The following is a 23,660-nucleotide window of genomic DNA, read 5'->3' as shown; positions in this document are numbered from 1 at the left end:
GGCTTTGGAGCCTGTCCTGGAACTAGCTCTGTAGACCAGGCTGGTCTCGAACTCACGGAGATCCGCCTGCCTCTGCCTCCTGAGTGCTGGGATTAAAGGCGTGCGCTACCACCGCCCAGCTTGTTTGGTTTTTATAACCCTTACACTCCTATTATTGCTGTCTCTATATGCTTGGGTGTGTGACAGTCAACTGTAGTGTGTTACACTTACCAGTGGCAACACCCTTAGAAAAAGCTATCACTCTTTCAGAAGTTACCAATTACCAATAGCTTCTCAGCTAGGTGTGTGGTTTCCTGCCACTTGCCCACACCATGTTGAGATTTTGATTGGCTTGAACTTTTGCAGGTCTAATTATGTTATTACTTGTAGTTGTTTTTTTTTTCACTCTAACCTCATATTGCACACCAATATGTTGTTGTTGTTGTTGTTGTTGTTGTTTACTCTTTTCTCTTTATCCTTTTTGGGGGCCCACCACCCAGTTCCCAAATCATGACATAGAATTATTCTTTCTTATAAATGCCTAGCCTTACTTTGGCTTAATTTTAGACAGTTTTTCTTAACTTAAATTATGCCATCTACCTTTTGTCTCTGGGCTTTTCCCTTTTCTTACTTATGAATATCTTACTTTCACTCTTACTCTGTGGCTGCCTGGGGAGCGGAGTGGCTTGGTGACCAACCCCTAGCATCCTCACTCCTTGTTCTCTCTTGTTCCTCTTTCTCCTCCCATATTTCTCCATCTACTTATTCTCTCTGCCTGTCAGTCCTTGCTATTGGTCATTCAACTCTTTATTAGACCATCAGGTATTTTAGGCAGGGAAAGAATAATATCTTCATGGAGTTAAACAAATGAAACATAAAAGAATGCAACACACCTTGGCAATATTAAAACAAATATTCCACAGTGTAAGCAAATGTAACACCTCTCAAATTGATATTCGAAGATAATTACTCCTCCTCTGAGTTTCTGTGTGTGACCATTTTATTGTGTCAGGATAGCACTGCTTCACTGTAATAGTCTACTATCCCTGGCTCTTACACTATGTCTGATCTATAAGTCTGTGTATGTGTGTGTGTGTGTGTGTGTGTATGAGATATAGGTGTCTAACTTATAAATTAACAACCCACAGTCACTTACTCTCTCTATTTTTAAGTTATGGTTCTCTGTATTTACTGAAGTCTACTGTTTAAAAAGTGTTATCTATAATGAGGGTTGAGAGATTCACTTGACTGTGCTATAATGATTATTTGTTAAGAATGAGCTTAATTCTATTTCCCATTAGCAGAGTAATAGTAGTTGTCGTCTATTAGGGCCCATGGATATTTCACAGGTTCTTGGTAATAATAGCTGTACTCGGTATTAGTTCAATCTTGTGGAAGATGCCTAAAATCCAATCACCAAGCAGATATTTACATGATGTCTGTACCAACGTTGAACCACTAGGCATACCTTGCCAAGTAGTCTTTATTACAGCTCACAGCTTACACAGGTGAAAAAGTCTAGTGATTACCTTCTCCTCTTGTAGCATGGATACCACTGTCAGCAATGGAGATGAAGTTTCTAGATCAATATTACATTGATTTCTCCATGTTTGATAGCTCATATATGTGATGTCTTTAGATCTTCAATGTTAATCATGCCTTACAGTATTCCCATCTTGCTGTACCATTTCCACAGTAGCAATAATTTTTTTCTCTAGTTCGTGTTCCTCTACCTCTTTAAGTATCCCAGTTCATTCTGAAAAGAAATACATGACCTGTGTATAAGACAAAACAGCTTTAGGTCCCCCTCTAGTGGTGATATAGAAACACTCCATTGCAGAGTTTGTCTCGCGGCAAACTTAAACACAAAGTGCCATGTGCTGTGAGACAATAATGTTAGACACATAGAGGAAGAACTAATCAAAACCACAATGAGGTGTATTAACTCTTTATAGTAATATTCCCTATTAAAGGACAACGTGTAGTAGGAGGCCGCTTCTTCACTCCCAGCTGTCCAGACCATGAAATAATCACACAGGAACTATATTATTTAAAATCACTGCTTGGCCAATTAAGTATATTTCTTAAGTGTATTTCTAGCTAGCTCTGATATCTTTGGCTAACCCACTTCTATTATTTTATGTTATACCACATCTATCGGCAAGGTTTTACTTGGTGGCTTGCATCTTTTTCTCTGGCAGCCACATGGCATCACTCAACAACAGGGTCTGCTCTACTGGGTTGCCAAGGCAAGGTGCAGGGCCTGTTACACTGAGTACTGCAGCTGGCTAGGGACAGGGTCAACTGTCCCATTCTTATGACCTCAGGGCCAGCTCTTCTACTCGTGCCAGTTATGGAAGGGTTGGAGGAGGGCATCTTTCCCTTGCCCCCCCACCACCACACTGCAGACTAGGAAGTAGTATTAGCTTTCCTCCATCATATACTCAGGGCTAGTTCATACACTCTCCTGTCTACAGGGCCAGCTCTACTCTGCTGCCCAGATGAGACACAGGACTCATTCTCCCATGTGCTGCATCTGGTGGAGTGTTGGTTCAGGTCTCCCAATTGCTGCTGGTGGCAAGGGATGAGAGGAGGAGGGCATCTTTTCCTCGCCTATGTCACCACATGGCAGATGAGAAGGGTGCAGTCTGCTCTCCCATTCTCACACCCTCATGGCCAACTCTCCATTCCCCTATCAACAGTTCTATTGTCCTGCTCAGGTGAGGTGTAGGACCCCCTCTCCTGAGTGTTTCAGCTGGTGAGGGGCAGTACCAGGTCTTCCTAGTGGTGTAACCAGTGAGGGATGTGTCCAACTCTGTACAGCCCTACCCTTTCAGCTTTCTGTGGTGTCAGGAGCCACAGACATCAACACAGACCATGAATACATTAGGGCAATGAACCTAGAAAGGGGCCCTGGCAGTATCCCAGGTCCAGATATCACTATGGCTCTGGGGTGCAGTTAAGCCTCCCATCAGAGACAGGGAAAGCCATGCCTGGCCTAAATGTGTATCTCCTTGTTTCACTCAATCCATCATATAAACTGATTTCTTATATCAAAATTTATGGCATCCATGAATATTTGTAATTTTTGTATTTTTATGATCATGATGTGTGAAGTCCTTCTGTATATGTGTTGCTTTTATTGGTTAATGAATAAGGAAGCTGTCTTGGGCCTGCAAATGGCCCGAGAATAAAGATAAGCAGGAAAAACTAAACTGAATGCTGAAAGAAAGAAAGAAAGAAAGAAAGAAAGAAAGAAAGAAAGAAAGAAAGAAAGAGTCAAGGAGATGCCATTTAGCCACCAGAGGGGAAAGATGTAAGCTGCCAGCTAAAATCTTGTTGGTAGCCCAAGAACCTCGTGGTAAAATATAAAATAATAGAAATGGGTTAATTTAAGAGATAAGAGTGAGTTTGAAAGATGCATAAGTTAATAGGCCAAACAGTGTTGTAATTAATACAGTTTTGTGTGATTAATTTCAGGAGTCTGGGCAGCTGCGAACAAACCAGCGGCCTCTTAATACATGATCACTTAAAATAAACTCAAAGCTCTTAGGGTGAAACAAAGGTTTGGCCAAAAATTCTGTATTAAGGTTTATGTTGAGGTTAAAGCCAATAAACCTTTCAGGATTCAGAAGGATCACTATAGCAGGTGAAAACTGTCTAAGATATCTGAGGATAAATTTAAAAAATATATTTTATTTTTTTCACTGGTGTGAGAAGTCCTTCTGTATATGTGTTGCTTTTATTTGTTAATGAATAAAGATGGTACCCTGGCCTGTGATAGGGCAGAATAGAGCTGGACTGGGGAAAACTAAACTGAATGCTGGGCAAAAGGAGGAGGAGATGAAGAGAAGTCATGTAGCCTCTGCCAGAGACAGGTGCGCTGGAATCTTGCTGGTAAGCCACTGCCCCATGCCAATACACAGATGAATTGAAATGGGTTAATCAAAGATATAAGAGCTAGATAGCAATACACTTAAGTGTTTGGTCAAGCAGTGATTTAAATAATATGGTTTCTGTGTGATTATTTCAGATCTGGAAAGCTGGGAACAAATAAGCAGTCTCCTACTACAGCTCACATAAGTCTTTATTATATCTCACTGATTCTTCCTATTAGTTCCCTAATTCACTGTTTTTTCACTGTTCTCTCACCATTCCTCTTCATTGTATCACATTGTTCTACCCATCCCAAGTGGTTTTTAGGATATATACCCACACACACAGTTAATAAGCATGCATCTCATAGAATCACAAAAACCAGGTGAATCCAGCAAGGAGGTGCCTAATGTCACAGAGGGGACATGGCTGTGTAGCTCTCCAACAGACACTCAGAGGGTTGAATGTTGAAATAGGAGCAGCGAGGCTGCATCCCCGGCACCCAGCCGCCCACATGGCTAGGTTATGCCCCGAAATAATTACATGGAAACTATATTTTTTAAACACTGCCTGGCCCATTATCTGTAGCCTCTTATTGGCTAGCTCTTACATATTGTTCTAACCCATTTCTAATATTCTGTGTAGCCCACGAGGTGGCTTACCAGGGAGGATCTTAACCTGCGTCTGTCTGGAGTGGGAGAACCATGGAGACTCTCTGACTCAGCTTCTTTTTCCCAGCATTCTGTTCTGTTTACTCCACCCACCTAAGGGTTGGCCTATCAAGGGGCTTAGGCAGTTTCTTTATTAATAAGAAATCACTCCCACATCAATTGAATAAGGATAGGATTTTAAATTTAATTATTTCAAAATTCTAAAAAGAAGGTTTTGTGCACTAGCTACATTTCTTAACTATAACTCATTAAGATAGAATTTTGTGATTAATTATTGTGTAAACTGCAGCAGTGCTGTTAAACTTTCTGAGCACTTCTACTTCCATCCCCACTGGCTGGGAACACAATGTTGGTAGTCATAGTAACCTGCAAGCCTTGGAGGAAGATGAAAATAATTAATTTGCATTAGCATCTAGCTAGCTGAGTTTAAAGTGAATTTCTTTGGAGACTTTGATTCCAACTCTAGCTGGGTGCCTGCCAGTACACAAGTGAGGAGGAATTTCTTTCTCTGGGGTTGGTTTAGTGACTCAAGCCTTTGTCCTGTATCTCTAGGGGTAAACATATAAGCAGTTAGTTTTCTGGGCTATGATCTTATGTTAAATAAAACCAAGATGAAGGGTAAACATAGAATATTAACAGTTTATTATGTTTGAGCAAAAGGCCAGTAGATTACACCTTCCTGAGCCTGCTGCTAGAGAACTCAAGGCCAACCAGACCCGTTTCTCAGGAAGAGTAGACATACTGTCTCTGCTCAGTGTCTTCTACTTGGGGCTCCTTTCTTGTCAATGAATACTGTCAATAAGGATAGTTGTGAGGGACTAACTTTATGTAGATTTGACCACGAAAACTAAAGGATTGGCTGAGTGAATAGTTTCACACCAGGGATTCATGGTGTGGGCAAAGGTCTACAGTTGCCCATACAGGAAAAGTTAGGTTTAAAGAATGGCTTATACGCTGCAGAGGAGCCAGTTTTTCCTGGAGACAGCAAACAAAAAGAGCAAGTACTCTTTATATAAGAAGTTTTACTTTTGCTTTTTTGTTTTTGTTTTTGTTTTTTTACTGGCCCTACACAATTTGAGTGCTTAATGACAAATCAGATGGCTTTTAGATGAAGGCATGGATGGCACTACACACAGACAGACAAAAAGGCAAATGTGGCAAATTTCTTAATACCTTATTATTCATACAACAGCAAAGAGCAGTAGAATTACTAGCCTCACATTAACAATTTATTAATTATTCTCATATTAAAAATATTATTTTAAAATGTCAAGCTTGTATGTTATTCTAGAAATATTGATACATATCTTGTGTTCTCTATTTCCAGCTCAAGTTTCCATAATCTTTTCTTTCTGTTTTAGCATGCTATGTCCTGAGTTTTTCTAGGAATATATTTAATTATTCTGCAATAGACTATGAAGTTTTGGGGTATGTCATGCTATTCCTTTTTGACTAATATACATCATTTAATGAAACACTAAAAAGCAGGTTAAATATCCTTACCACCTTTCATTTTTTGTAAGTTCCTTATACAATAAAATCATCTCTCACTATTTATCTGCTATATCATGTTCATATTTTTACTGAAGCTCAAATCATCTGGAAGAAACAATTTTCTGTTTATTTTCTGTCATGTAGAAATATGAGTGCCTAAAGAGAGATATTTGCCCTTTTTATCAGGGCAAATTATCATTATGTCATTATATCATTACAGTGATATAATGTGATATGAAGCAAATACTCAAAATCACAAAACAGAGGAAGGTGGCTCTAATACCAGACATTCAGCCAACACATTGTGTATTGGAGATCTGACATGCAAGAATGGGTAAAGATACAGATATTGCCTGCACCAATCTGACTAAGGGGTGAGTAGGTGGCCTCCCAGCTGGACAGCCCAGTCCCTAGGCACTAAGAAATGGGCTCACTGCATCCCCATCCCCCACCCATCACAGCACCACTAGCCAGTCATCAGGCAAGGCTCCTCTAGACAGGCTGCTGCACCATACCCACTTGTAGACTGTAATCTACAAGTCCCACTCCATCTGCAAACCTCAGAGGTTTCCTGAGACAGACATTGCCTGCACTGTTCAAACCAAGTGATAGGCATAACTGGAGGTTTCTCTCCTGCCTTCCAGTTCCCAAATAACCATTCTGAGGCTTAACATTAATTAGAAACTGTTTGCCCTATTAGCTCAGGGTTCTCGTTATGTAACTCTTATAACCTCATTTTACCATGAAGTTAATGATTTGTTGCCTCACATTGTATTTCTTCAGCAGTTGCTGATGTCTCACTGACTCTCCCTTCTTCCTTTCTGTAGCTATTAGGATTTCCCACTATACTCTATATTTTACCCTCCCGTAGGCCAAAGCAGCTTCTTGATTAACCAATGGTAATAAAACATATTCACACCATAGAGAAGGGCCTCACACATCAGGTGATTGGCTGACCTCCCAGAAGGACAGCCCAGTCTCTAATACTGAAGGCCCAGAGCACAACTCCTGCCCCTCCCCCAACCATCTCAGCCCCACCAGACAGTAAGCAAGGAAAGATTCCTAAGAAGGCTTCTCCTCCAACTACCATTTGATCCTGTAAACTCCAGGCCCCACTCTGCTTCCAAATCCAACCATCCATTGTGGCATCAGCAGCCCTGGAAGGCATGGATAGTGCCTACACCCATTGGAGGAAGAGATGGGTAGATACCAGTGCAAGAATATAGAACACAAGAGACAGAAGACAGAATCACAGGCATTGAAGATTCAATAGAGAAAATAGATTCACCGATCAAATAAAACATTAAAGTCAATAAAGTCATAACAAAAATTGTCCAGGAATTCTGGGACACTATGAAAAGGTCAAACATAAGAATTATAGGGTCAGAAGAAGGATAAAAACTCCAGCTCAGAGTCACAGAAAATGTATTCAACAAAATCATAGAATAAAATGTTCCCCAGACTAAGGAAGGAAATGTCTATGATGATACAAGAAGCTTACAGAACACCAAATAGACTGGACCAAAAAAGAAGTCCCCTCATTACATAATAACCAAAACACTAAATATATTGAATAAAGAAATAATATTAAGAGCTTCAAAGGGAAAATGCCAAATAATGTATAAAGGCATGTAGCGATATTTTGTTGATGTTTTATTGTTTTGTTTTGTTTCGTTTTTGTTTTTCGAGACAGGGTTTCTCTGTGGCTTTAGAGCCTGTCCTGGAACTAGCTCTGTAGACCAGGCTGGTCTCGAACTTACAGAGATCCGCCTGCCTCTGCCTTCCGAGTGCTGGGATTAAAGGCGTGCGCCACCATCGCCCGGCCCTGTTGATGTTTTAATATATAAAGCTTGCTTGAAGATCAGAGTGCAGAGCTAAGTCACTAGAGGCCAGGGAATGGTGGCGTGCATGTTTTATCCAAAGACTTGGGAGACAGAGGCAGAGGGAGCTCTGTAAGTTCACGGATACACTGTGCTACACAAGACTGAATCTATATGAAAACGAAAGAGATCACGCAAAGGTGATCCCAACCTTTAATCCCAGCACTTGGGAGATAGAAACAGGAGTGATAAGGCTAGATGGAAAGAGGAATATAAGGTGGAAGCAGACAGGAGCTATGTGCAGTCTGAGACTTGGTAGAGACTGTTGCAGTCTGAGATTCGGTGGATGCAGTCTGAGGACAGGATTGCCCCCATTTGACTGAGCATTGGTAGAGTAAAAGAACTCTAGTGGCTGCTTCACTGTTCTTCCTCATTAACCCCTATACCTAACTTTCGGTTTTTATTATTAAGACCAACTAGAACTGGTGCTACACCTGGTGCCCAACTTTGGAGGTACGAAGTCACAAAAAAGCCATTTGCCTGTGGCTTTGCAACCACTGGCAAAGCTGGAGCTACACATGGTCAAAGGCAGCACCCTACCAGCTAGGTTTCCCTTCTTCTCTCCCTTCTCAGGCTGCTGCCAAACTAGGAAGCTGCTTTAAAACATAGCCAAGCTTTAATGGTTGACACAGCAATCGTCGTCCTCACATCTTCATCATCATCATTGGACCATTTGGAGAGAAAATTGGGAGTTCTAAAGTGGAATTAATTAAAAGAGAGAGTTTTTTAAACAAAAATTTAAAAATGGGAAACACAATTATGATAAAGAAAATTAGGTCTCTATATAATTATGTAATGAATTATTTAAAAATGGAATGATTAAGTGAGGGGATAGTCAACTTAACCAAGATTAGTATACTACTAATTATCATTGTGATAATCCCTCTCATTTTGATAGTTCTTGGTTTATCTCTTTAAAAGCTGTTCAGTATGAATGCAATGATATAGGCCTTAGAAAAACTTAATAAAACAGGGCATATAGATATTCAAATCTCAGTGGGAATTTAATGGAGATCCGGTTTCAACATTGCATTATAAGGTTATTGTAACTGTAATTCTTGCTTGATACCTGTTTTGTTGTATGTAATTTTACTATGCTAAGGTTAAAACCTTCCTTTTATTTAAACAGAAAAGGGGAGGTGATGTGGGAGTCCCCCTGCGTGCTGAGATTACCATTAATGAATAAAGAAACTGCCTTGGCCTGTTGATAGGGCAGAACTTCGGTAGGCAGGGAGGATTGGACTGAATGCTAGGAGAAAGAAACGCAGAGTCAGAGAGATGCTTTGGAGCTGCTGCCAGAGTCAGACATGCCAAATCTTTGCTGGTAAACCACTGCCATGTTGCGTTTACATATTAATAGAAATGGTTTGTTTTTTTTTTTTTCGAAACAGGGTTTCTCTGTGGTTTTAGTTCCTGTCCTGGAACTAGCTCTTGTAGACCAGGCTGGCCTCGAACTCACAGAAATCTGCCTGCCTCTGCCTCCCGAGTGCTGGGATTAAAGGCGTGCACCACCACCACCCGGTGAAATGAGTTAAATTAATATAAGAGTTAGCCAATAAAAAGCTAGAGCTAATGGGTCAATCAGTGATTTAAATAATATGGTTTCTATGTTATTAATTTGGTTCCGGGCATCCAGGACCAAATTAAAAAAGCTGGCCCTCCTCCTACAAATGGGTATAATTAAATCCTTATGTTTGACTCCAACAAGCACTGTCTGTACAGCTATAATAAAGAGAATGGCAAGTAGTTACCTCTTAGAAATAAGCTTTCAATCTGATGTCAGATTGAAAGAAAGGAAAATGTTGACAAGAATTTAGTGAGAACTAGATATGCATTTTTGTATTTTCCAGTGATCTAATAAGGTCAATGATTTCACAATTATAACATCAAATTGACATTATACAATGTGTGGAAATTAAGAAAATAAATTGATGAGATTTTTTAAGAACTTTGGTGTTGTTTGGGAGAGAAGGATAATACATAGGGCACAGGATTTCCTGTGTAAAAGCATGAATTCATATTTGGTTCTAGGAAAAAATCATAAGCTGGAATGACAAGACTTTATGTTCAGAGTAACACCAATTCATGGACAGGAATTACAACACTTAAGGTAGAATCCTCCCTATGTCTAGTCCTTACTGTATTTCCTCTTGCAGCAATATTTTTCTCATTCAGAGCCAAACTTGAAGTCATTATTAGTAAGGCTTAGCAAAAGAGCCTTTCTAACACTCACTCTTACTTTCTTTGCAAATATTATGACAAAGAAACAAAAGCATCTTAGGACATTAATTTACTACTTCTTGCCATATAAACAAAAAAATGACAATGGATCAGGTTGTGCAGACATATACATGGAATCCCAGAACTTAGGAAATGGGACAGAAAGATTTTAAGTTATGTTCAGCTGTATAGTGAGTTTAGAGTGAGGCTGGACTATATGAGATCATATGAAAGAAAGAAAGAAAGAAAGAAAGAAAGAAAGAAAGAAAGAAAGAAAGAAAGAAAGAAAGAAAGAAAGGAAGGAAGGAAGGAAGGAAGGAAGGAAGGAAGGAAGGAAGGAAGGAAGGAAGGAAGGAAACTTTGAAAATAGACCAGAATTATCATGATTTTATTCAAAACATGCAGGGCAAGGTGATACTGAAGTGCCACATTTCTCAGTTTTATGGTAATAATATTTACTAATTCATCATTAGATAATAATCAGCAATTCTGAAGTCAGTAAATCATTGAACAGCACAGGGAAATATAGATGTGTTTGTGCAGTGACCCTGAAAATTGCCCCAATTAAAAGATGGGCATTCGCTGGACCTTGAGGAGATGAGGCAATGTGAGGTGGGAGGTCAGAGAGGCATGCCTAACAGAAAAGGTCAACTGTGCCCAGGAGGAAGGGGCTTCAGGAGGAAATACATTTAGATGGGAATGAAGCAGATCTGGAACTCGGGTGGCAAAGAAACAAGTCCATTGTTGACTGGAGTGATATCAAGGTCATTTGGATCAATTGGAGACCTCAGGTTAAAGCTTTGTAAAATGGTGGTCAGGAATAAAAATAACTCCATTCTGGCTAGGCCTTCTCCCACACAAATCCGTTTTCCTAGAAATAAAAAAATGTAAAAAGAGAATATAATTAATTCTAGTGTTTGGCTGAGACATGCACTATGTTTGCAACTGTAATGAAAGAGAATTTGTGTCATAGACTGGATGTATGAATGGATAGTAGATGAATAAATGGAGAAAAGACAGACACGTTTTTTCTACATGTCTAATAGTAGGAAATACATTATTAAAATACTTGGATACAAAGTTTCAGAGGGTGTAATAGCAATATTGAGTACTAGACTTCCCATCCACAGTATGAAAACAAAGGAACAGTTATTTAACCGCACATGAGAGGCCATGGTGAGATTTAATAGAGCACAAAAGTTGTGCTAGTGTACTCCAGAGAATATGGAGAATACAGCAGAAGAGACAGAATACCACTGCTTTGGAACCAAACACCAGGATAAAGGAAGAAGTGCCTACTGAAAGAGAAAAATGAAAAAGTATCACAGCACAGACAGAAGGCTCCATCCTATAGAAAACGAAATAGCTTTAAAAAAGCATATAATGAGGATCCTTCCTAGCTTAGAAGCTTTAAAGAAAACCTGTATATATTTCTCAGCATATATTCAGAGTACTAAAGCCAGCAGCCATCATGAGAATCGTCCTAAACTGTAGAGATTAAACTACTCCTGGGGTTGGAAAACCTGACATCACTGCAGATTCCCCATGAGCAGTCCACAGCTATAACTGGATAAGAAGTGGCCACCAGAGACAGTTGCTTAGAAAAGAATCTTTGATGTATACTGAGTGTGATAAGTCCTTCATTGGCCATATATTTAAATACATGGTCCCCAGTTGACAATGATTTTTTGCAATGTCGTAAAAATTTTAATAGGTAGGGTTGCAGAAGAGAAAGTCAGTCACTGAACGTGGATCGTGTAGGTTTATAGTCTCCCCCACTTCCAACCTGCTGTCTGTTTCTTGTTCCTACTTCCATCAAAATTCTTCACAGATCTTGAGAAGACAATAATCAACTTTATATGGAAAAACAAAAAACCCAGGATAGCCGAAACAATCTTATACAATAAAGGATCGTCTGGAGGCATTACCATCCCTGACTTCAAACTCTATTACAGAGCTACAGTATTGAAAACAGCTTGGTATTGGCATAAGAACAGAGAAGGCACCTACTTCCATGTCTCCTCCTCCATAATAGACTCTACTCTGTCGAACTTTAACCCAAAATAAACCCTTAAGTTGCTTCTTGCCAAGTATTTGTTCGCGAGAACAAGAAAAGTAATGTGTACAAAAAACTGGTATCAAGGAGTGAGTTTTGATGAAGCTAACTGCCTTACTCATAGAGGTCTAGGTATTTATTGTCTAAAAAGACTTAAATAGGAGCGCAGTGATATATCTAGACACACAATACAACCACATTGTGATCCAGCTCTGTGAATTTGGATAGGGTGGGTCAACACTCTATCACTAAAATAGCTCAGGATATATAATGTTTCAACTCAGAGAAAGTGTGTGGACATCAGGAATCGTAATAGTGCACATAATTCTGCACATAATGCAATAGTGGCCCACAAATCATGTTGCTAAACAAAGGCTGTATAATTGGTCTTAAAGCCCACTCAACAAGAAGGAAACATTGCCTATTACTAGAAAACCTCCCCCAACTTTCCTGGACAAGTGACATCATCAACTTACTTATCTTTATATTCACAGACAAGTGTAGCTCTTATATTCATCAAGGAAACTCTTTGCAACAAAGAAATAACATTATAGAAAACCACAACTGATCAAAATGCAGGGAACAATCTATCATTGGGTGCCTAGCTCCAGTAGATATATCTACAGCACAGCTGCTGCAGCTAAGGCTCAGGGACCATTGAGGAAGAGTGGGGTGGACTGTAAGATCCAAAAGACCAGGAAATGATTTGATTACCTGTTGAGAAAGGAACAAAGTAGTCACTTTTCTTAAACTTGCCATTCTCATCCAAAAAGTGACCAGGATCAAACCTCTCTGGGTTGGGGAATTCTTTGTCATCATGTAGCACAGATGTCAGTGATGCTATGACAGTGGTTCCCTGTAAACAAGAGCCATAGACAAGTCAAGTTATGAAAATGTTGTTGAGGTAAGAGGAACAATAGACTTGGCATAGTCGACGCTTCTGAGGAAATCATGTCCAAACAAGAGCAGAGGCATATCTGTAACAGACAGATCATGCAACAACAGGGATGCACTGGGATCCAATGGCAGTGATCTTAAAGAGTGTTCTCCAATAGATTTTGAAGGACTAAGTACTGGAATATACATTTATCAACAAGATTAGCACTGGTGTCCATCACCACCTACTGCTCTACTTTATCACTGTTGCTACTGCGCCATGCATGTGTGGAATGTGGCTTGAAAATTTAAATTTTTACATGTAACACCAGATGTATCTGCTCATAGGAATGTCTTATGTCCACTTCTGATAAAAATTAACAATGTCTTCTGGAATAGCATTGCCAAAAACATTATTCAATTATTCCATGACATGCAGTTTATTCGTCTTAAATTTAAGATATGGGTGAGATGTTGATTATATTTAGGACTGCTTGTAAAAAATTGAAGGGATAACAAAATTAGAAATTTCCTAATTTTGTAATTCCAGTCAGGGTCATCAGTTTATTTGAGGATAAATATTGAAACTGAGAAACTAATCAGATGATTCTCTAGGCAGGATATTCATAACATGTCAATGGCCACACCATATATTTTATTGATTGCAAAAAGAATAGAACTTCTACAATGTAGATATCTGAATATCATCTTAAGCAGAAGAAGTGGGCATATCCACATATCACTAACAACATAGTTAATGTATGCCAACCTGCCTTACAATATATGAGTCCTATAGGCTATTCTTTGTCCATCATTTTTCCCAAAGTTATAACTAAAAACAAAGTACTAGAGAACAATGACACACAAACCAATCCAGAAATTGAGTACATAATTATATAAACTGAAAGATTTAATGGATCAATATATAAATTTTCTAAATGTGCCTATATATTTCTTAGCAACCTGATAAAACCCTAGGAGAGTCTTTTCAAAGACTGGCAATCTGAACTTTAAGTTTTATTTCAAAGTGTAAACAGTCAAGAGTGACTTTAAATGGAGAGTAAATTTGGAAGGCCTACAGTTCCACAAACTAAGACTTGTTTCATAATTTTACTGTCTCTTAATGAAAATAGCAAAAAGTTCATCCAGCTCCAAGATTTAAAGTGTTTGTATTTTTCTTATCTTGTGGGGGCAACAAATTGGGACCAATCATGTTATACATTCTTAAGAATTCTAGTATAGGTTGCTTGTGAATATACAACTTGTGGCTTGGTTGACTTAATCCCTCTGAAAGGTTTCATAACTTCCTCTTCAACACTGATAATCTGACATTTCAAGCTCCAATATCTTGGGCTTATGATTTAATTTCACTCACTCATTTAAGAGCAAGACCATTAAGGGACAATGTAGACAAAGGAAACTTACCTTGGGAATGAGATAGTTTCTGAACTTAATGTCACAGGTCATTGCATGGGGCAGTTTGTTTGGAAGGAGATCAATGTATCTCTGAACCTCATGCAACACAGCATCTGTATAGGGCATGTGACTCCTGTCCTCCATGCAGGGGCTTCTGTGTCTACCAATTACATGGTCAATCTCTTTCTGGACTTTGGCTAGTTCAACACAGTGAAAAATAACAGAAAAGGAATTAGCAAATTGAACACAAATCAGGTTACTTGTAGCAAGATGGATATGCCTGGCAACATTATGAAAGCATAATATATGCTAATGAAGTGATGGTTGCTATGATATAAATACTACTACCATATATGCTACAATACATAGCCCTTATGTATTAATTAGCATACTTAAAACAACATTAATTATTACTTTCAAATAATAAACAGAATAACAGCAAGTTAAGAATATCAGCTCTTACAGAATAAAACTATTTGTCAAGCATTATTTGTACTAAAACAATGCAGTACATTTAAGAATAAATTATGATGGTTTTGTGTGCATGTTTGTATGTAGTTTCCAAAGGTATGTAATCTTACTTCCCAAATATGGCCATATATTAACAATTTGTCTTGAAATTTATGTTTATATCTATATATAATGACTATTTCTTTCTTATCCATTATTGGATAAATTAAATTCTTCTTCATGTGGAAAAAAGTTTCATATTCTCTAGATGTATTAAATATAAACATCTTTCTCAGTACAATCCTCATAGGAAAACTTCGGTTGTATCCATTGGTTAAATCTTTGTGACTACATAAAATCTCTGCCCTAGTAAGAAAACAGTGACTATTGTCATTGCTGATGCTATCTTGGACTTAACTCTATTTCACTTTATCAATTTATCCTTTTTTGTTTTTGGAATTATTTTGAAATATTCAGGTAGTTGTTTCAAAGTCCTACCAATACATGTCCAGATATGGAGAAGTCTTACACTATCGACTGTTATAAAAAGAACAGTGGGCCGCTACCCGTCCCTCCCAGCTCCCGGCCACCTGGCTAGCTTTATCCAAAATAATTACACAGAAATTGTATTCATTTAAACACTGCCTGGCTCATTATTTCTAGCTTCTTATTGGCTAACTCTCACATATTAGTTTAACCCTTCTCCATTAATGTGTATCGCCACTTGACTGTGGCTTACCGGCATGAGTCTAACCAGCATCCGTCTCAGAGAGGAGAGCCATGGTGTCTGCCTGACTCTGCTTTCCTTCTCCCAGCATTCTGTTCGGTCTACTCCACCTATCTAAATTCTTCCCTATCAAAAAGCCAAGGCAGTTTCTTTATTTGACCAATGAAAGCAACACATAGAAAGAAGACCCTCCTACACCAATCAACCACTTATTTCCCTTTTGTTCTTGGTTCTCTCCTCATACCATCACCATCCATTGGTCCTTTCTGAACTGAATATTTTCTAGGTTTGATGCTAAGCAGCCTCCCTAATAGTCTCATCCTTCACATTGAGATCTTCAGATTTCTATAGCTTAATACTTCTATGGCTGGAGGACTTTGGTTCATTTTCAGCATTGATAAGGTTGTTATTAACCACCTTAAATCTCAATTCTAGGTATTTGATGTCCTCTTCTGATCTCTGTGAGAACTGGGCATGTACATGGTACACAAACATAAATGCAGCCAAAACATTCACATACAAGGAATATTTTTTAATTTACGATACAATTATAGGATACTCCCCCAATAATCTGTGTTATGCTGTTTATTTTTATGGAAACTTACTTCTAGAATAATAAATGAATTTATAAATTCTGGAAAAATGACAAAGCCTTTGTAATGGACCTAAACTTTTAGAATAATTTCCAGGATTATGTCTCGTTAAAATCTAGAATTGGTATATCTTCTTCTGTGAGGAGAGTTTCTATTCCAACAAAAGAATTGTCAGAATAAGAAAAAAATGTCCTCAAGAATATATCTTCTCTTCAATATGGTTTTCTCCAATTTAAACTAAGTTGCCTTTTAAAACAATTAGTGTGGACACAATCACTTCCCATGAAATCCAGGCTCGGGAATAATACTTTACTGATCTTTTCTCCTGCCTTCCAACCTCACTTCTATGAAGCATGAGCTCTGCTAAGAGCTGAGACACCTCACTTCAGTCCTCCTGATCAATGTGGCAGATTGGAGTGGCACACACGGTTAAATTATGAGGCTTCCCTGAGACAAACAAAACACAGGACTCCATGGGGCTCCTCCAGTTCCTTTCTGACTTCCTTGCTTCCCACCTGTGTCCTTACCTGTGACTTCTGGGTGCTTGAGCAGGAGCAGCAGGGAGTACCTCAGTGTTGTACTTGTTGTCTCTGTCCCAGCAGAAAACAGGTCAGCTGCTGAGAATAACAAGTTTTCATGGGTAAACGCTGTCTTTGGGTTGTTCTTTTCCTAGGAATGATTTTACAGTGTTAGCCAGCAAAATTTTATCAATGTCCTTATTAGAGTGAATAAAATGACTTGCATATGCTGAGTTTAACATGACAGACCTTACAGCGTGCCATAGAAGAAGAAACTGATATGTGTTCAAGAAATATGTAAACCCACTGACCCATCTTTACTCCCTACACCAGTGTCTTGTCTGGAAAATTTTTTTCATGAGACTCTTCAATCATGTGAACCATACAGTGTACCATCTTCTCAAAGAGACAAAAATGAAAGAATTGAAGCCTCATTTCATTTTTTAATGTCTTACTCAAAATACATGTTGAATGGAGCGGCTTGTTCATCCTGGCTGCCCAGAACCCAAAATACCACACAGAAACTATATTAACTAAATCACTGCTTGGCCCATTAGCTATAAATTCTTACAGGCTAACTCTTACATATTAATTTAACACATCTCTAGTAATCTCTGTATCACCAAGTGACAGTGGCTTACCAGCTTAAGTTTCAGCATGTCTGACTCTGGGGGCGGCTCCATGGCATCTATCTGACTCCACCCTTCTTTCTCCCAGCATTCAGTCCAGTCCTCCCCTCCTACCTAAGTTCTGCCCTATCAACAGGCCAAGGCACTTTCTTCATTCATTAGTGGTAATCACAGAACACAGAGGGGACTCCCACATCAAATACACACAAAAAGAAAAGGAGGAGAAAAGTCAAATAGTATGTTGCATTAGGGATATCCCCAAAGATGAACCTCCCAATTGTAAACATAGTAAAGAAAGATGGGAAGTCCCTGAGTCTCATGGGAGAAGTATACTGCTTGAATAAGAATACTAAATCCAGGACACAACTAGCATAAGGGTAGGGTTCAGTGGAGCAGAATAGAGAGATCACAAAGCAAACAAACACCTTACTTTTAAGATAAGTTCCAATAGTGTTCAATGAGAATAGTGGCTTTACAACAAACGGAGCCATGACAAGAAGGAGCATTTATTCATATAGGTACCTAATACGCATCAATCTTTAATTTCACGTCCACGTGAATCCACTTGAAGTTACACTCAATTAAGGCACCTTTACTCTTCTGCACTAATCATTCCCTTTTCACACCACATGCTACAATTTATAATTCATCTGAAATTCACTCAGCTGTCCATAGCTAATATTTTAAACTTTAGTTCAATATGCAGATGCTGTAGAAAGTCTGGCTAGCTTGAGCTGCGTTTTTTAAGTTTTCATACATTGTCTGCAAAGACAACTTTCATTTTTCTTTTAGGTCATGACATTTTTTTTCTGAGAGGTTTGGAAATGTTTGGATTCCATGAGCCCATTGCATTATAAGATTATTTTGGTCTAAAACTTGGGCTCAATATATTCAAATTACTTAACTTTATGCTATCTGGGATACGTACAACTAATTCATTTATATATTATGAACACAAAGTGCTTGTCAAACATTACTGGCCTGTACCATTTGAATATCCCTGTAAAACATGAATATTTTATTCATGGAACAAAATATACTCAAGCAAACAAATAACTAAATTGAAGTTCTGTTATCATTTTACCTGCTCCATTTTGATCAGAAAACAATCAATAAAGTCCCAAGGATTGTTAATGTCCAGTGATTCTTGGTGCTCTATCATTTTTGCCAAAAAATAATGTTTTAAAAAAGTAAAATTTTCAAGTAACTCTCTGTGTCTTCCTGGTAGATAATCAATTATAGCAGGAAAATTATTGCAAATCTACAAAAGAAAATGATGAAAGTTTAAAATATGAGATGTATATAAGTGTGCCTTATAGTGGACCTTGGCCAGAAAGTATAAATATAAAATAAATAAAATATATTATCCATTTTGATGAGGTATTTTTATGGTGTATGCAAAAATTCTCTTTGCTTGTGAAGATGTCGATAGAAGAGCGTAATGAACCAGCTCACACATGATAACCACTGCACAAAATCTCACACAATCTTTATTCCATACATAAATGTTACATCAGCTCCTTCATTTTCTCCACAACTTCTTCACTACAACCTTGAATACAAAACACCATGAATTGCTATGGTTCACATTTTATAGACTGCAACAGAGATAAAGGAGCTTGGGATATCCTGAATAGATGCATTGACGTCATACTTGCTACTTAATTTCCATCAGTCACTCTCAGACACAGAATAAGAATTTTAGCAGTGGGAGTCTTAAGAATTTTTTTATGTACAGTTGTGAACCTGTGCAGACCAGCTGGATGATTTCTTCAAAATTGTTTAGACAAATTATTAATGCAGTTCAACACAGAAATAAATGTGATGGGATCCAAACACCATTTAAACATTTTATCACTGCTATGCAGACATATTGTTACTTAGGATGTCAGCTGCTTACTATTTAATAAACACTGCCATACTTCAGGGGTACTGGCAGTTTCAATGATTCCATACACTGTCCCAACTTGAAGAAAATAGTCTCACTATGAAATTCCTCCAAAGTGTTTTTGACAAGATCTCTAAAGTATTAAATGAAACATAAGCCTTGTTACTAACAGATTTCAAAACTAAAACAGAAGTCCACTGAGTTATGTCAGGATCTTCTGAGCATTGATTTTTTTTTTAGAGAAAGTGATTTGAGATTTAATGAAACAACCTACAGTTAGGCTTTCATTTGTCTAAAAATTATTTGTAATTTCAGAAAACATATATCTCGAAGAGGTTTGGGAGTTTTATTGGTTTTTGTTTTGTTTTATTTTTAAAGAAAGAAGCTTGAGCTCACCTGCATCCAAGGGGAACTCAGAATCTCTACATTTTCATTTAGGACATTCATGAAGTTGAGAAATTCCTGATCTTTATAATCAAAACGATTCTGGAAAACAATGGAACAGATGACATTGCAGGGAGCACAGGCCAGGATGAAGGTGGGGTCACAGGGTGAGCCTGAAGAGATGGGGAAAATTGCAAAATGTCACGTAAGCGGAGATTAGCTTTTGTTTCCCAGTCACCCAGACCCAAATAATCACACAGTAACAATATTAATTATAACACTGCTTAGCCGATGACTCAGGCATATTTCTATGTAGCTCTTATGTCTTAAATTAACCCATGTTTGTGCTAATCTATGAATCACCATGAGGCTGTGCCTACCAGTAAGTTTTGGCATCTTTTATCTTTTTCCTTTGGCAGCTACATGGTGTCTCTCTGACTCCCTCTCTCTCTCTCTCTCTCTCTCTCTCTCTCTCTCTCTCTCTCCATATATATAAACACATATATGTTCAGATTTCCCACCCGGTTTTATTCTGCCCTGCCATAGGCTGAGGCAGTTTCTTTATTAAGGAATGATAATAAAACATATTCACAGCATACAGAAGGAAATCAAACATCGATGCCACTGAAATAAATGTGTGTAAAACACTCTAGCACCTAATAGGTAAAAGAACTTATGACAAGTCTTACCCACAGATGGCTGGTAGACATAAAAATATGCATTACATCTGTACATCATTTTTATATTTTATATGGTTTCATTGATCTGACCATCTATCCAAATCATGAAATTGAGTATAGTGTCTTTATCTCACCCCCTTTATTGACTAGCCTATCTCCTCAGAGGTTTGGAAAAGAGACTTTTTAAACCCTCAGCAATTCAAGACTTTTGGGGAGATCCAAGTCTCTTTGTGATGCCTCTGAATAACATGATACAAAGATGCATGGGAATGAAAGGCAGGGGGATCTGGGAAGAGGTGGGGTGTGAATATGATCAAAATGCACTGTACACACTTCTTGAAAAACAAACAAAAGTAAAGGGGGAAAAGCATCTGCGCCCAAAAAAAAAAAGAAGAAAGGGAAAGAATGATAGGAACTTTGGAAAATTTATATATAGGATTAAAGATTTGTGTCCTTAGTAAGTAGAGTATAATAAATAAATAGAGAGAACGTGCTGACTTTATATATTCAGAAAGCTAATATGTAAAAGAAACACATCTATGTTATATGAACTAAAATTTGTATTAATAAACATTAAATATAAAATGGATTTCTTGTGGTAAAATTAATATGAGAACCTTTGCTTGAAATATGCCCTCAAAAAAAAAGAAAACAAAAGTAGAAAAAGATAGTTTTTGATTCTCATTTCAATGTCTAAAATCCCTCTGATTTTCTCCCTTTCATAGGAAATAAATATCTGTGATGATTAATATTGATTGCCAACTTGACAGGCTTTAGCATCACCAGGCATAGTGGCTTCTGGACATGCTAGGGAGCTGGGAAGATCGATCCTATATGAGGGGGCACCATTCCTTAGTCTTTGGTGCTAGACTGCATAAATGGAAGGAAGCTGGCCAAGTAGGAGCATTCTTATCTCTGCTTTCACCAAACTTATGGGGTGACCAAGACACAATTCCATCACAATAGACTAAAACTAAAACTATAAGCCCAAATAATTCCTTCATTTCTTCAGTTGCTTTAATCAGGTAATTTATTACAGCAAAAGGTGAAATAACTAATATTGTTCATCATCCCCTAAATTCCTTACATTTTAACATTTGTGTATTCTTTGTGGACGTCTCTATAATCAAATTCAAGCGGTTACACTTTATATATAAAGCACTTACAAAACTCAAACCCATAGACCCTAAAATAAAAATATCTTGAATCAAAAGTACCTCAGATAAGTAATAGGACATTTGATAATAATAAATTGAGTTAATTGTTTGATGCCATATGCTTTTAAACACTATAGCATTCATGGAAGTGCTATATCAATACATATCTTATTATGTCAAAGGAGTGAGAAGTTTATTTTTTTTTTTTTTATTTTCGAGACAGGGTTTCTCCGTAGCTTTTGGTTCCTGTCCTGGAACTAGCTCTTGTAGTCCAGGCTGGCCTCGAACTCACAGAGATCCACCTGCCTCTGCCTCCCGAGTGCTGGGATTAAAGGCATGCGCCACCACCGCCCGGCCGAGAAGTTTATTTTTAAAATGTATTACACTCATGGATATGGGTAAGTGGCTAAGAGTATATGTGAGTGTGGGTGTGTGTGACTCAGAAAAGAAATATCACTCTTTTTTCCTTTCACTTAATTTAAAAGTTAGCATTTAAAAACCAGGTCATGTTTCATTGTGACAGTATGTCAAGCAATTGTAATCTTGAGAGCAAAAAAAATACAATTATTTTCATAAACATATAACTGTAAATACAGCAAACAGAGGGAGAATGAGATGAATAAACGAAGATGGAGCCAATAGTGGAGCCTAGCTGCATACATTACTGAAAACTGAACATTAATTTTACAGAATCATGCAATGATATATTTATTCAAAACTATGAATTAATACCATAAAATATTAGAAATAGTACATTCTGTCTTGTACAAATTATGCTATGGTTTTAGAAAACAATGAACCAATATGCCTTTATTAAGATATTGTCATGTAAAAAAAAATGTGTTACAAAGCAATATCCACCAGAACTTTATGCCTGGGCATGACATGTGTCAGCTATACAACATAGTCCAGTTAAGAACAATTTTACCATTAGGTTTCTGCTCTATACAACTGTGATGTATATTCACATACCAAGTATTTGCTACTGAAATTAATGTTTATGCTGAGGAAAATTATTCTTCCTTAAAACATCAGAAAGTAAGTTCAAAACCAAAAATTTATATAGACATTTTGGATTTTAAAAACAAAACAGGTGAAAACTATCTAAAATAAATGATGGCTTTATTTTACAACAGGCAGAATCCCTTCATAAAACAAAAATCACAGATATAAAAGCTCTCCCAAATTTGTTACTGCAAGTCCCAGTTTCCATATGAAAACAGAGGCAGAACACAGAATGAAAGCTCTAGCCACCCTCAAAACTTCTCAAAGACATAAAAACAAGACAGAAGTCTATGATGAGTAACCCTCACCATTGGATTTCCTCAGTTCCTCCACAAGACAGCGAGCTTCCTCTTGAACACGGTCCTCAATGCTCCTCTTCCCCATTCCAAAGTTCCGTAGAGTCATTAGTGAGAAGCGCCTCATCTCCTTCCAGGTTCTCCCACTACTAAAAACTATGCCTAAAAGAAAAAAACAGAAATGAGTAGGAAGATTCCCAAATAAGGAAGTGGGGCTGATGGGTGGCTGCCAAACAGAAAGCCAAGTCGGGTCTGAACAAGTTTTCAAGATTACATTCCATCTTCAAATTCCCTGTGACCACGGCCCAACATACATGCATGAACACATGGGTGTATGGAGAGATAGATGCATGAACTTGTAGGCACATGGGCACTTACCATGACCTCTACCAATCTTTTCAGCCATTGGAAAGTTTCCTCTTCCAGCAAACTCATCTCCATGATCAATGAAGGCTTCTTTTAAAGCTTTATAGCCATGCAACACCACAGTAGGCTTCCTGCCCAAGTATAGAGTGAACACGGAACCATAGACTTTTGAAAACTGGAAAATAAAAAACTAATTAAAAATTTGTAATAGCCAGAACCTGGAAACAACCTAGATGTCCTTCAATGGAAGAATGGATGAAGAAAGTGTGGAATATATACACATTAGAGTACTACTCTGCCATAAAAAACAACGACTTCTCGAATTTTGCATGTAAATGGATGGAAATAGAAAACACTATCCTGAGTGAGGTAACCCAGACCCAAAAAGAGGATCATGGGATGTACTCACTCATAATTGGTTTCTAGCCATAAATATAGGTCACTGAGACTATAATTTGTGCTCCTAAAGAAGCTAAATAAGAAGGTGAACCCAAAGAAA

General features: G+C 37.9%; 1 protein-coding gene across 3 annotated transcripts in view; it reads right to left on the bottom strand.

Annotated features, from left to right (window-relative positions):
- Positions 1-10,631: 10,631 nt before the first annotated feature.
- The window catches only part of LOC126511105 (cytochrome P450 2C42-like), a 16,363-nt gene continuing 3,334 nt past the window's right edge, over positions 10,632-23,660 (bottom strand). The window contains exons 2-9 of one of the 3 annotated variants that reach the window (XM_050158014.1): positions 23,174-23,336; positions 22,808-22,957; positions 19,670-19,830; positions 18,470-18,646; positions 16,766-16,907; positions 14,478-14,665; positions 12,891-13,032; positions 10,632-10,991 (exon numbers count right to left, since the gene is read on the bottom strand). In XM_050158014.1, coding sequence (XP_050013971.1) covers positions 10,810-10,991; positions 12,891-13,032; positions 14,478-14,665; positions 16,766-16,907; positions 18,470-18,646; positions 19,670-19,830; positions 22,808-22,957; positions 23,174-23,336 — 1,305 coding nt within the window. In that variant the 3' untranslated portion in view covers positions 10,632-10,809. The remainder of the gene's footprint in view (positions 10,992-12,890; positions 13,033-14,477; positions 14,666-16,765; positions 16,908-18,469; positions 18,647-19,669; positions 19,831-22,807; positions 22,958-23,173; positions 23,337-23,660) is intronic. The other 2 variants (XM_050158029.1, XM_050158021.1) reach the window with 2 other exon arrangements.

Source organism: Alexandromys fortis, unplaced genomic scaffold (genome assembly GCF_014885135.2).
Source record: "Alexandromys fortis isolate MF-2015 unplaced genomic scaffold, M_Fortis_MF-2015_v1.1 scaffold_10, whole genome shotgun sequence".
NCBI classification, from domain to species: domain Eukaryota; kingdom Metazoa; phylum Chordata; class Mammalia; order Rodentia; family Cricetidae; genus Alexandromys; species Alexandromys fortis.
The sequence above is the reverse complement of the archived record's forward strand: the minus strand, read 5'-3'. Positions and strand labels throughout refer to the sequence as shown.